Genomic DNA, 13,327 nt, shown 5'->3' with positions numbered 1-13,327 from the left:
AAGTGGGATGCTTTCACTGTTTTTGTGGTACTGCTTTCTAGCATTTGATGAATACAGAAATATTAGCCAGAAGGACATTGAGGACAGCATAAAAGGAGAATTATCTGGACATTTTGAAGACCTCCTGCTGGCCATAGGTAAGCTCTTGAGTGCTTCCAAACTGAGTTACGTTGCACTTGATGTAAACAACATCGGGGTTAGCTCCTTGTAAGAACCCTGACTGATCCCTCTTTAGGCTCCCACAGCATCCACTTAACAACATGCTCAACAGATGTTGATAAAGGAATGTATGAAAAAGTAATTTTTTTGCACCTTACTTTGCTTTTAACTTCGTATTTGGCTTGTCACCACATTTGGATTGGAAACTCCTTGAGAGATAAAAAATATTGCATTTCTATTGGCATTTTTATTGAGCTTTGTTGAAAGCGGAGACGTGAGCCAATTTGGTAATTTACCATTTTGGGTCATTGGAAGATGTCAGTGGCTAGCTGAGCTCAGGTGGGAAGTAGCGGTCTCCTCCCCCTCGGCCGTGCTAGCAGGGAGTGTGGCAGAAAGACACGTGGATAAACAAGCAGACAGAGACGCTGTTCTATAAGGTGATCTGCCGCTCAGTGAGGCAAGGAAGGTGCGGTCAGAGAATGAGAGACGATCCAAAGACAGGATTCAGTGACCCATCTGGTCAGAGTCAGGCAAGAGAATCTGTCACGTGCTTGCACACACCCAGGATTGTTGGGAATCCTAAACCACTCTAATTTAGGGTGGTGACTGGGCTTGCTGCGGCTTCTTCTCCATTAATTCCAGGGCAGGAGTACCTGTATGAAAATGCATTTCTGTCATCCACATGATAATGAATAGCTCCTCTGGTGAGATCAGGATAGCTGATGTCTGAAGGGGCCCTCCCCTGGGGTGAGCCTCTGATTCATCTTCAGATGCTAATTACCGTGTCTGGAGGTAAGCTCCCATGGAGGGTTCCTCAAGTTGTATTTTTCAATAAATACGCATCTGGCACTTACCACGTGCTCAGCGCTGCGCTAAACTCTTTACACATATCGACATATTTAAGCCTTATAACAATCCCCTGGGTTAGGGGTGGTCGAGATGGTAACCTTGAGGCACACAGAAGTTCAGTTCCTTCCCAGGTCACCCAGTGGTCAGGCTCCGCGTTCTGTGGGGAGAACCAGCCACTCGGTGTGTAAAGAGAGGCTGAAACACACACACATCACACGGTCTGTGCTGAAGTATTTTAAAGCAAATTACAGAAAAGACACCAGGTAGCAACCACTCACGAAGTTCCAGACCATTCTCAGGGCTTCTTCCACATATGTCATTTTGCTTGACTTCTAATCCTTTCTTCAGTGCCAGAACAGGGCTCTTTATCCAAATGCTTATAAAAAAATGAAGGAAGGAAGGAAGGAAGGAAGGAAGGAAGGAAGGAAGGAAGGAAGGAAGGAAGGAAGGAAGGAAGGGAGGGAGGGAGGAAGGAAGGGAGGGAGGGAGGGAGGGAGTGAGGGAGGGAGGGAGGGAGGGAGGGAGGGAGGGAAGATGCTGTTGACTCTGAATTGCTAAAAGATAGGCCAACATAGAAAAAGCTTCGTTTTCAATTTTAAAAAATGGAATAGAGCTGTCTCCATAATCAGTTCGGATGCAATGATGTAGCCAGTTTATTTTTTTCCATTTCACATTGTTGCTCTTTACATCAATTTTGCTACCTGCTATCATATTTGAAAAACTTTATTGAGATGTGTGAATTCTTACTCATTGAGCTAAAAAGCATTCTTGGAAATATATATTGAATGATACACTAAATTTAGGCTATAATGTATATTATTTTATCAAGTAAAAGAAAGGCCTTATAATTCGACTAATTCAAAGTTCAAGATAAGTCACACTCATTTTCTATTTGTTTACCATTGGAATACACCGCCGTTTTTCTCATCTTTACTGAGCTGTAACTCACCATAAAATTCACCCATTCAAAGTATGCATTTTAGTGCTTTTTAATATATTTACAGAGTTGTGCAACCATTGCCAAATCTAAATTTAGGATATTTTCATCAGCCCCCACAGAAACCCTGTACCCACTAGCAATCACCCCTCAGCCCCTAGTAGCCCATACTTCCGATGTTGATAGATCTGCCTATTCTAAATATTTCATGCATAAGGAGTCTAATACAGTATGTCAACACATAGTGTTTAATATGAAAACCCACCTGAGCTGTATCACCTTAGAAAGGCATAATAGAACATTTCTAGTTGTCAAATCTGGACTAGATAGGGGAGGCTCTACTCAAAAAGACTCTCCCAATAGGGAGAACGCTTTCATCTCAGACACGTGCAGGAGTCTCAGAATCAAACAGAAAAGGCTTCTCTTTGGCGTGGGAGTTGGATAAGCCAGGGAGCATGATCGTTGGGGTTTGACAGGAGATGTGTTTGGCTCTGTCACCTCACTCTCGGGACAAGCTGGTAGGAAGGTATGTTTCATGTTTTAGTGCTTGCTCGGGTGAGGGGCAGCCAGAGTTCAGGGGCCTAGGGGAGGAGAAAGGACTGACTGAAGTTTGGTCAAGACATCACAGAAGGTGAGAAATGGGCAACTGTGGCCTCTTGGTCATTGCAGTTCATTTCAGTGGACTCCCTGCATGTCAGAGGTTTCCCTGAGTTTTCCTACTTTCAATGTCGGGTGCTAAAGCAAACTTTCTATCACTATGTCTAACACCACTTCCCAACATTTTAGGGCATGAAGGATAAACCTGGTGGTTAAAAACATAAAGCAGAAGAAAAGCTAAAGGGTTATGAGGGCAGGGGGAAGTATTCTATAAGGATTTAGTTTAGGGAGAGGGAGATGACTGAAAAGCTTATTAGGATAAAAGTGGGCATAACAACTTTTAATCAAAGTATTAAGGCTTGCTTAATATGAATTTCAGAAAAAAAAAAGGTACAACTGATCCAAATCCTGGTTTATTCTCAGAAAACTTCACATCTAACACTGTTTTCATATTTGTCCCAGATTCCACGTTTGAGTGTCTAATACATCCTCTCCTCCCCCCCGACTCCCACCCCCCATTTCCCTAAGTCAATTACACTGAAGGCCTTTTCGGTTCCTTAAGAGAGCCAGTAAGGCACTGTGAGAAAGCTACTTATCCTTGTTCTGACCTCTAAAATTCATTATAAAATTTATTCACTTTCATCAGATTCCAACTGCAGATCACATTTGAGGCTATAAAAGTACTCGTGTTGCAATAAATAGATGTTCTCTCTACAGACTTTTCTATTCCTGATGATTTTCACTTCATTTAAACTATACTTAATTTGCTCATGTTTTTGCCAATTTCTTTTTGTTTTGTTTTACTTCTGCTTTACCTGTTATTTCAAAATAAGGAATTAAAAGATTGCGGTATTTTTTAGTAACTGAATTTAGATACAGCCACTTAAGAGAAAATCTTTCCATTTGAAACACTGGTTTCAAAATGTGCTCCAGCGCCTCTTCTTACCTAATGAGTTATTTGGGCAACATCTCTGCAGTCTTTAGACCCAAGTTATTCATCAGTAGTCAGAGCTGTTAGAAATGGAGCAGTGGCCCACCCTGGGGAGTTATCAGTGGAAGCGAAGGTGTTGGTGTGTCTGAGATCTGGAGATGAGTCCTGTGCTGTGGGAGTTTCTTTGGCAGGTAACTTTATTTTCCCCACGGCTAAAGATCACTTCTGCTAACGTTCTGTGCAAATATAATGTTACAAGGCTTTGGAATCTAGGTTAAGTATTCATTCTTTCATTCTAAATAAAAGCCAGTAGTGGGGAGGGAGTAAAATGGGTATGAATCGTTGTTTTTTGTTTGTTTGTTTGTTTTAATTCTTTATTGTCTAAAGTATTACATATAGTATTACACATGTCTCCTTTCCCCACCCTGGGTATGAATCGTTTTTAAAAACATTTTACTGTATATTAACTCAATTTCAATTAAATGACAATGAAGATACTTTATTTTTTCTACAGTTCATTGTGCAAGGAACATTCCTGCCTTTTTAGCTGAAAGACTGCATCGAGCTTTGAAGGTTGGTCTGGGAATTTCATACATGTTCTTAGCTTCCCTCACGGAAAATGTAAAAACATTGCCATTATTGATGGAATTCCATTCACTTTGATGAGCTCTCTTTTGTAGCTAATCCGTGCCATGGATTGATCATGAGTGTCCTAATCATTAGAGTGGTTGGTACAGTAAAATGTAAATTACCTCCCCAGTTCACAGGCAAAAGAACCTGTTTTAGAACTGTATGCCTCAAACCTTACCCCTTAGGTCCAGTGGCCTCTCAAGCCGCCTTACTTAAAATAGACCAAACTGAGTCAGCAGCCTTTCAGGGCAGAGAGACCCTATGCTGCCTTGTCTATTGCCCCTGCCAGAAGGTGAGCTCTGTGAGCAGAGGAGTTTGTTTTCCTCTTTTATATCTTCAGACCCTAGCACTGGACCTGGCACATGGAAGACGCTTGCTCCACTTCCCTTACTGGACATTTCCTATGAAAGTCCATGTGCACCTTCTGAGTTATGTCCAAAGTGAACACCTCATGTCCCTCACTTCACCTCCCCTCCACCCCAGTTCCGCTCCCCTTCCTGCGTTCAGTCATCTCAGTGGAAATCCCCAGAGGACCTGCCCTTGCCCAGCTCCTGAAGTCATGCCACTCCTCCCATCCTTGTTCTCTGTGCCTCAGCCTCTTCAGCCTTTCTGTTCCTTGACTGTGCCACGTCTCTTCCCACGTCAGAGTCTGTGCACTTGTTGTCCTCTCTGCCTGAAAGGTACCTCCTCCAGGTCTACCTGTGGTTGGCTCCTTCTCACCTGTCAGGTCTCTGCTCAAACGTCACCTCCTGAGAAAGGTCTTCCCTGACTACTCAGGTCAATTTGTCTCCCTTTTAGTGACACTCCGTTCCATAGTTCTCATTAGTATTTATTTAAACACTTGGTTAATTTTCTCTACTGACCGTCTCCATTCATTAGAATGTTAACTCCATGAGGAGAGGTACGGTCTGTGTTGTTCACTATCATATGCGCAGTGCATGAAACAATGCCTGGCACACAGGACACACTCAATATGCATTTATTGAATAAATGAATAAATGAATTGTGTCAATATAACTGCTCGGGAATTTTACGAGTCTCCCTCTCCTTCATTCTGTACAAATGATACACCCCGTTTTGTCATCTGCCTTTATAAGCATCTCTTAAATAGACCCATTTTCTCCATCGCACCGCCATTTTTCTAGGTCAGGCCATCAACTTCTCTTTTGTATGTTAGTGCCAAAGCTGCTGGTCTCATTCTGTTCTCTTCATCCTCCTCCTGCCCCGCACTCCATTCCTCATACTGCTGCCAGAGAGAGATCTTCGGAAAGCGCAACTCTGCTCTGATCTCGGAGCTCTCCTGTTGAAAAGACTGCAATAGTTCCTCACTCTTGGGATAAAGTCAGAACTTCATGTCGTGGCTTATAAGGTCCTGCCTTTCCAGACACCTCTCTTGCTATTCCTCTTCATTATTTATGTGTCCTTGAGTGTGGCATTCTTTCTTGCCCTAACCCTTCACACCTGCTGTTTTCTCCATTGGAATGTCTTTTTTCCTCTTTCTGGGAACCCCACCCTTTCTCCTGTCGGGTTATTTAGGCCTCAGCTTAATTACCACTTTCTCAGACAGACCTTTTCTAATCCTTAATCTATTTTAGGCTCCCCTCATATGTGTGCCTGTAGTACCCAATATTTCTTATATGTCACATTATATTATATGGCCTGTTTTCCTACCTGTATCCTTTGCAAAATTGGAAGTGTCCCATCTCTGTTTTCAGCATGAGGCATGGTACTGGCACAAAGTAAGCTGTCGATAAATATTTCTTAAACAAATGAATAATGAGGTTTGATGTTAAACGAGGGAAGGAGAGTCACCACGGTGGACTATTTTGTGCACCGTTATCTATTTCTCATAAATATAGATTTATACGCTGTTTAGTGGCTGATTTGTGCCGTGGATGTCCATCTCTTAACAGGGTGCTGGAACTGATGAGTTTACTCTGAACCGAATAATGGTTTCCAGATCAGAAATTGACCTTTTGGACATTCGAGCAGAGTTTAAGAAGCGTTGTGGCTATTCTCTATATTCAGCAATTAAAGTAAGTCTCTTCTTAAAAATAGCAAAACACATTTTGCCTTTCTCCCCCTATTCTCTTTCCCTTACAATCCTTAGAACATGGAGATGTGTGACTGAGACTTCTCTCTCTTTGTCAGTGTGTCAATGTGTAGTGGTCGCAAAACAGCCCTTAAACATAGAGACTGTTTTCAGCTCTAGAATCTCAGCCACATGATAGATACCCACTTTTTATTTTTCCTGTTTAGTGGCCACTAATTTTTCTTCTTCTTTGAATTGCATATGCAAATTGTTTACCTATTTTCATATTGCACTGTTTTTATTTATTTTAGTGTTTCTTTATGAAAACGACAGGAAAGAAAACTACATATTTTAAATTTCCCCTCTGTTTCACACAAAAGATAGCATGGTTCTGCACCTTGGAGTTCTTTTCATTGCAATATATCAGAAGCTTTCTCAGTCTTTTAAATAGCTGTGTATCATTCTATTATTTGTTTATTTATACCCACCACATCAACAGATGTTTCCAGTTTCTTGCTAATGCGAACAATGCTGCCATATGCATACATAGTTTCCTAAGGTACAAGTGTATCTGTGGGATAAATTTGAGCAGTTTTTTCTTGAGATAAATTCTCAGAAGTGTGTAGGATTGCTGAGACAGATGTGAATATATTTGTAATTTTGGTAAATATTACCAGTTGACTTCCATCTGTACTTCCATGAAGAATATATGAGTCCTTGTTTCTCGACAGCTTTGGCACACAGGGTGTTTTCAAGCTTTGGGTTTGTAAAATCTGATAGGTGAGAAATTGCATCTCAGTGTAGTATTAGTATATCTTTTTCTTAATATGAAGAAAGCCGAACATGTTTTTATGTTTTAAATGCCATTTGCATTTCCCTTCTGGTAAATTTTTTATGTTACTTGCCCATTATTCTATTGAAATTTGGGTTTTAATTTTTTGAGGGGGTGTCAATTTCTAAGATCTCTTTTCATGTATGTTAGATTGATGAATGTCTTTGTCTATGAATTATAAATATTTCCCCCAGTTTGTTGTTTTTCTATTGACATGGCTGAAGTTGTTTTTTCATACTGTTTGGCACTAAATAGAATTCATCAATGTTTCATAGTTTCTTGATTTAAAAAATAAAAGTAATTCCTTACAGTCTATCGTTCTGGATGAGAATCCTAAAATATGTTACACAACTTCCTTTTAGTTTTAAAGAATGAAACCAGTTTTCATTGTCCTCAGATCTTAGTTGATATTATATATGTAGACAAACCCCAAATAAATGATAAATTATAAGGAAGTGAGACCTGCAAAAATTGTGTAAGAGGCTTCCATACATGGAGCTATGGTAAAGCCACAGTCCCATAAGAATATGACAACTTGGAAACGATGAACGAAGGGGCTAGCCCCCATTGAAGATTGTTCTCTATGTCAGCCTCCAAGATGGCACTCAGGCATGAGTGGTAGAGAGGGGTGGTCCACGCTGGGTTCCTGAACAAAATGGGAGCCCAGGTTGAAGAACAAGCCATCACATTGTCCCAGCCTCCAGGGTCACTGGCTAGGTGCAAAGATGGAGCCCAGGGCTGGCTTCACAGACGTCCTCCAGGTCTCTCTATGCCTCAGCCTCCTCCACCTAACAGCTGTCTGGAAAAATCAGCTTTGGCAATCATTAGCCCAGACATGAAGACAAATGGATCTCAATCAGTGTAGAGTCACTGAGGCCCGAGCTTGGAGGTGACACCCAGAGGACAAACCTAGTCTGAGAGAAGGACATGTTTGCTCTGAGTCCCGGTGGTCCAGAGTCGGGTGTGGAGTCTGAGCTGTTCAGACATCTGGGGCCCAGCTATAGGATCGTTTTATGAACCCTGTGGATTCTGATCCTGGAACCAACCTCCCTCAAGCCTCTCTTCGAGGCTGGAGTCCCATGCTATGCAGGAGACACATCCAGTTGCCCACCAAGGACTCCTCCATTCTGTCCGCATTCCTATGTCACCAGGAACAGCTGAAGCCCATGGCCCAGCCTTTGAAGTGGCCCTGCCCAGCAAAGCTTCCCTTGACCACCTGTTGGCTTGGGCCTTCGGGCAGCCATCCTGAGAACTTTCTGGCCTCAGGCTCCACAAATGGTGTTACGGTGGATGCATGAATGAACATCACTCAGTCAACTGGAGTCATAAATCAAAACCCCCCACACCCTGTTTTTTTTTTGTTTCAGCCAGAGCTTTTGCTTTTTACTAAACCTTTGCAGAAAGAGATGCATGCCTAAGTTGAAATTGGAAACTTACTCAAAAAGGCAACTCTCAGACTGTGCCTGGGGCTTAGCACAGATTTTATCAGCTGCTCACACTCAATGCAATTTGAATCGATCCTGACACATTACAATCATTTCAATCAACAGAGGAAGATTCAATAACGTTAACCATATTGTTCTTACTAAGGCAGAAAAGTAGACGCATAACTTTTATAAAGATTGTCAGTAACAAGATTGAAACATAAAGAGGGCTCTTGGTTCACCCTCAGCAAACCAGAAAATTAAATTAAGCCTTGGCTCTCCCTCCCGCAGTGGTCTGGGTAATTGAGGCTGATTGTGTTAGGAAACATTTAAACTATGGGTATCTTGATAGAAAATAAAAATTCATTGCTGAAGAGTTCAGTTTGTAATTTAAAATTATATAAGGTGTCTTCATTTCTACCACCTGAAAGTACATTATTAGGCGATATCATTACATTTTCACTACTAATGAATAAGATCCTTTCAGATGATTCCATTTCTGTCATTCAGAAGCTAGAATTTCATTTTGTATATTGTCGGGGAGGAAGAAAGTTTCGCCTGGTCTAATGATTAAATCTACAATGAGACATATTAATAAATGTAAAGGGTAAAAGGTGGAATCAAAGTTGGGAGAAGAGAGAACCTCTGTTAAAAACAGGCCAACAGAAACATTTAGTTAGTGTGTGTGTGTATATATACCTCCTTTGCATAGTAAACATTGCATCTTAGTATTTTAAGCCTCAATCTCATATAGTATGTTTTCTGAATCAAGATCTTTTTGGCTAGTCTAGGGGAAAGGAAATCAGAAACATACTCTTTGGAGATGTAGTTCATTTCGCTTTCTTAAGTATAGTATGGTGTTAAGGAGCCAGGAGATCGGGGTTCAATTCTGCTTCTGTCGCTCATTATATGATCTGGCACAAGGTTCCTAGCCTCTCTTTTTCTCATCTTACTGATGTGTTAAATGGAGATACTTATGAACCTACTGCTTAGAGTTCTTCTAAGGGTTAAAGTAATTGGTAATTATTTACTAAGTGTTTGGTAAATAATATATATTACTAAAACTATACAGTAGGTCCTCGGGTTATGTTGGAGATCTGGAACCCACCTCCATGAGCATCTACGTCACTCACATGGAGCACATACACAGCAGTAATGAAGTGAAACAGTAAAAAAAATGTAAAAGAAAGATAACAATTCCTGACCTTTACTTGTCGTAAATAAATAATAAAAAACATAAAGCACATATGTACATATGTCGAAATGATGGAACTTTTTTTTTTATAAATAAATGGGAAATGGCGACGTAACCACAAAACAATGTACATCGAGTCCGATGTAACCCGAGGACTGCCTGTAATTTTTAAAGCTTTGCTTAAAAATTAATATTATGTAACATTACATAGTTGATTAAATATATTTTATTAAACCCAAATTGAAATTTAATTGAATTATATCAGGAAGAATTTAAACAATATTGTGAAAAAGATGCTAGGATGAAAAATAACTACACTCAGGTATGAATGGATGATGGAATTACAGGTGCATTTTACTAAATGGTACAGGTCATGAGTCTTGCACCCCAGTGAATCCCCTAGTGCTACGAGATTTGGTTCCTTTATGGTCCCCTCATTATTTATGCCGTACCTGTCCTTCTCTCCATCCTGTGCTTTGCAGTCGGACACTTCTGGAGACTACGAAACCGCACTCTTAAAGCTCTGTGGAGGAGATGACTGAGCCACGCACATCGTCTGCAAAGGTTGTCTGCTCCCACGATCGGCTTTTCCAACAGATCTGCTCACTTCTTTCTCACATGTTTAAAAGTACAAGCAAGTATAAACAGCAGCCTGTTTTCCTAACAAATTTTCATTGTTCCATAACAACAGCAATGACACAATTATTTTAGAGCATCTCATCATACATCATGTAGCAGTTTATTAATGAAAATTTAAAATGATGTGAAGAATCTCCTAATACTATCTAAATATATTTGTTTAGGAAGTGAGGATCTTTGTACAGTTCTAAAATATCAAATGCAAAGCAGGGTAATAAAAATTGTTGCCTTTGTTAAATTGTCTGTTTTTAGCGTCTACTGACATTGTTGGTACCTGGTGCCAACAACTAATTATATTCTATAACATGCTTTTGTTACAGAAGCTGTTGCTGCTTCAGTCTATCTATTACCGTATTAATCACATCCATCTTTAAGAAAAGGAATAAAAATGAAGATGTATGTGATCCAGCCTACCCTTTCTAGTCATGATCAAGCTACATGAGTGGCAATGTGTAATAAGTTATTTAGTCATCAGAAAACATCTCTGGAACTATTAATCTAACCACTTCCTGTCTGAATGGCAAGCATGAATTGGGGTTATTTTATGCTAAATACTGCTTTAGCAGAATCAAGTCTATAAGCTTTCCTTTTCCTCTAAAATAATTTTGCAAAACTATGCATTTTAAAAATCCCCCATGTTATCTTTGGAAGGGACCTACCATGAAATATCTTGACCAATATGAAATATCCGAGGTAAAAAATTCCCGTTGGAGTTATTAGTCTGGACTAGATAGAAATGATAGATGTGTGAGACATATAAACAGTGAGGTGTGGGTTGAGAAGTTATCTCTTGTCCTGGAATTTCCGAATTGCATAAAGGGAAAAAAGTGTAGGGATTTAGAGTCCTACACACATGGTTTTGACTTCCTGCCCTACTGTGTACCAGCTCTGTGACCCTGGCAACTAAGCCCTGCTAACCTAAAGTTTCCTCATCTGTAAAGTGGTGATAATTATAGCGCCTGTCTCTTTCATAGAGTTTCTTAAAGATTAAGTAAGGTAGCCCTGGCCGGCGTGGCTCGGTTAGAGCATTGTCCCATACACCAAACGGTGGTGGGTTCGATTCCCAGTCAGGGCACATTACTCAGGTTGTGGGTTTGAGCCCTGGTCTGGGCACGTTCAGGAGACAACCGATTGATATTTCTCTCTCACATCGATGTTTCTCTCTCTCCCTAAAATCAATTTTAAAAAATACACTAAGTAAGATAATGCCTGTGAACACATCGCCCTGTGCCTGGAAATGGTAAGTGTTCAATTAGCATATTACCATTATTATCTCCATGCAACATCAAAATGATCACAACAGCACTGCAACCATTCTTTCAACACTTCACCCACCGTATGCTAAGTAAGTATTGGTTACACCAAAGGGACTAAGACTCATTTTCTATTGCCAACGTGCTTTAAAATCTGAGAAAGAGACATGTAAGCAGATAAATGCAACACAGTATGTACTGTGCATTCAGGGAAATGGCGTTGTATAAGAGAAAGAAGCAGTATGGAGGTGGAATGAAGAATTCAGCCCCCTGATGGTTATAAATTCCACCAGCTAAAAAAATGAGAATATGCTCCTCATATAGGTAAGAGCACTTGCAAAGTCACAGAGTTATGAACTAGTATGATGTGTGCACAACTCCACGCAAAGGTTAGTATGATGGAGGCTTAGAGCACAATATATGAAGGCTCATGTACCATGCTAAAGAGGTTATAAGCAGCCCTGGCTGACCTTGCTAAGTGGTTAGAGCATTGGCCTGTGGCCTGAAGGGTTGCAGGTTTGATGCCCAGTAAAGGGCACGGACCTGGGTTGCAGGTTCAATCCCTGGCCCTAGTCGGGGCGTGCAGGAGGCAACCGATCTAAATGTTTCTCTCTCTCCCCCTCCCTACCTCCCTTCCACTCTCTTGAAAAGTCACTGGAAAAAATATCCTCAGGTGAGGATTAACAACAGCAACAAAAAAGAGTTTATAAGCAGGGAGCAGTCACGGGAGGGACATTCCAGGAGGATTTCAATCAGGGAAATTATGTGCTCAAATTTTTGACCAAGGGGGAAGAATGAATAGAAGAAAGCTAGAGGCAGGGAGCCTACTTGGCAAGTTCTATAATCAATACAGAAATGTCAGTGTGAACTAAAATAATGCCAAGGGAGACAAAAGGGAAAAAAGTACACACACACACACTTAAGAAATATTTAGGAGATAAAATTGATAGAACAAGATAATCAAGATCATCAGGTGTCAAGTTTGATCCTGTCACTTCGGCGTGAGTGATTTGGTGAATGAGCGTCTCACCAAGCAAATCATTGCTAATACTTGAGTGCTTAGTATGCATCATTCACTATGTTAAACAGTGTGGTATATGTTAAATCCTAATCCTCAAGGAACTTTACTAACTCCCAGGTATAGGAATGGAGGCTGGGAGAAATCAAGTAGCTTGACCATTGGAAGGGCCAGGATTGAAGCCCAAGCAGCCCAACTTCAGTGTCCAGGCTCTTAATCACTATTTGGTCTTAACATATATTCCAACCCCTGGCCACTGTTCTTTTCAGCCCTAGAACATAAAGCTATTTGAATGCAGGGAATTTTGCCTGTTGCATTCACTGCTCTGTTCCTAGTGATATTCGTATCATTGCATGTCATGTGTTTCAGTTATTTTGACTGTTCTATATCATTTCATAGTGTACATCACAGGCATAATTTCTAGGAGGCCATGGAATTGCCCTGAAAGAAGTATGGAAGGCATATTTTTATCTGGCTCCATACCCCTTGTGCTTCTTTGAAGCTCTGGTACCCTAATCCAGCCACAGAAGTAGCCTTCATCTACAGTCAGTACACAAAATGAGGAAGAACCTGTTTCATTCTCTCTAATGGGTTCTGGTCACCTGTTTCCAATGTGAAGGGTTCCCCACACCAACAAGCAATGCTCTGACACCAGCTGGATGTCCTACAACGACTCAATTGGACACTGTTTACCTGTGGATAGCATCAGATCCCACAAGTCAAGGGTGCAGTCTAACAAGACTGCCCTCCCCCCTCCAGATGCCAATTACAAGTCCAGGTTGTTACCTGTGCTTCCGACTGACTAGCTATGGGTCAGAGATTGTAACAACT

At 40.9% G+C, this 13,327-nt stretch overlaps 1 protein-coding gene across 3 annotated transcripts in view; it reads left to right on the top strand.

Moving 5' to 3' along the window:
* ANXA3 (annexin A3) overlaps nucleotides 1-10,463 on the top strand; it is a 50,320-nt gene extending 39,857 nt beyond the window's left edge. The window contains exons 10-13 of one of the 3 annotated variants that reach the window (XM_008143648.3): nucleotides 42-137; nucleotides 3,988-4,046; nucleotides 6,017-6,139; nucleotides 10,069-10,463. In XM_008143648.3, coding sequence (XP_008141870.2) covers nucleotides 42-137; nucleotides 3,988-4,046; nucleotides 6,017-6,139; nucleotides 10,069-10,128 — 338 coding nt within the window. In that variant the 3' untranslated portion in view covers nucleotides 10,129-10,463. The remainder of the gene's footprint in view (nucleotides 1-41; nucleotides 138-3,987; nucleotides 4,047-6,016; nucleotides 6,140-10,068) is intronic. The other 2 variants (XM_054728027.1, XM_054728030.1) reach the window with 2 other exon arrangements.
* The last annotated feature ends 2,864 nt before the right edge of the window (nucleotides 10,464-13,327 follow it).

This window comes from Eptesicus fuscus, chromosome 2, assembly GCF_027574615.1.
Source record: "Eptesicus fuscus isolate TK198812 chromosome 2, DD_ASM_mEF_20220401, whole genome shotgun sequence".
NCBI lineage: Eukaryota > Metazoa > Chordata > Mammalia > Chiroptera > Vespertilionidae > Eptesicus > Eptesicus fuscus.
Note: the sequence above shows the minus strand (reverse complement) of the source record. Positions and strands in the feature narration are given on the sequence as shown.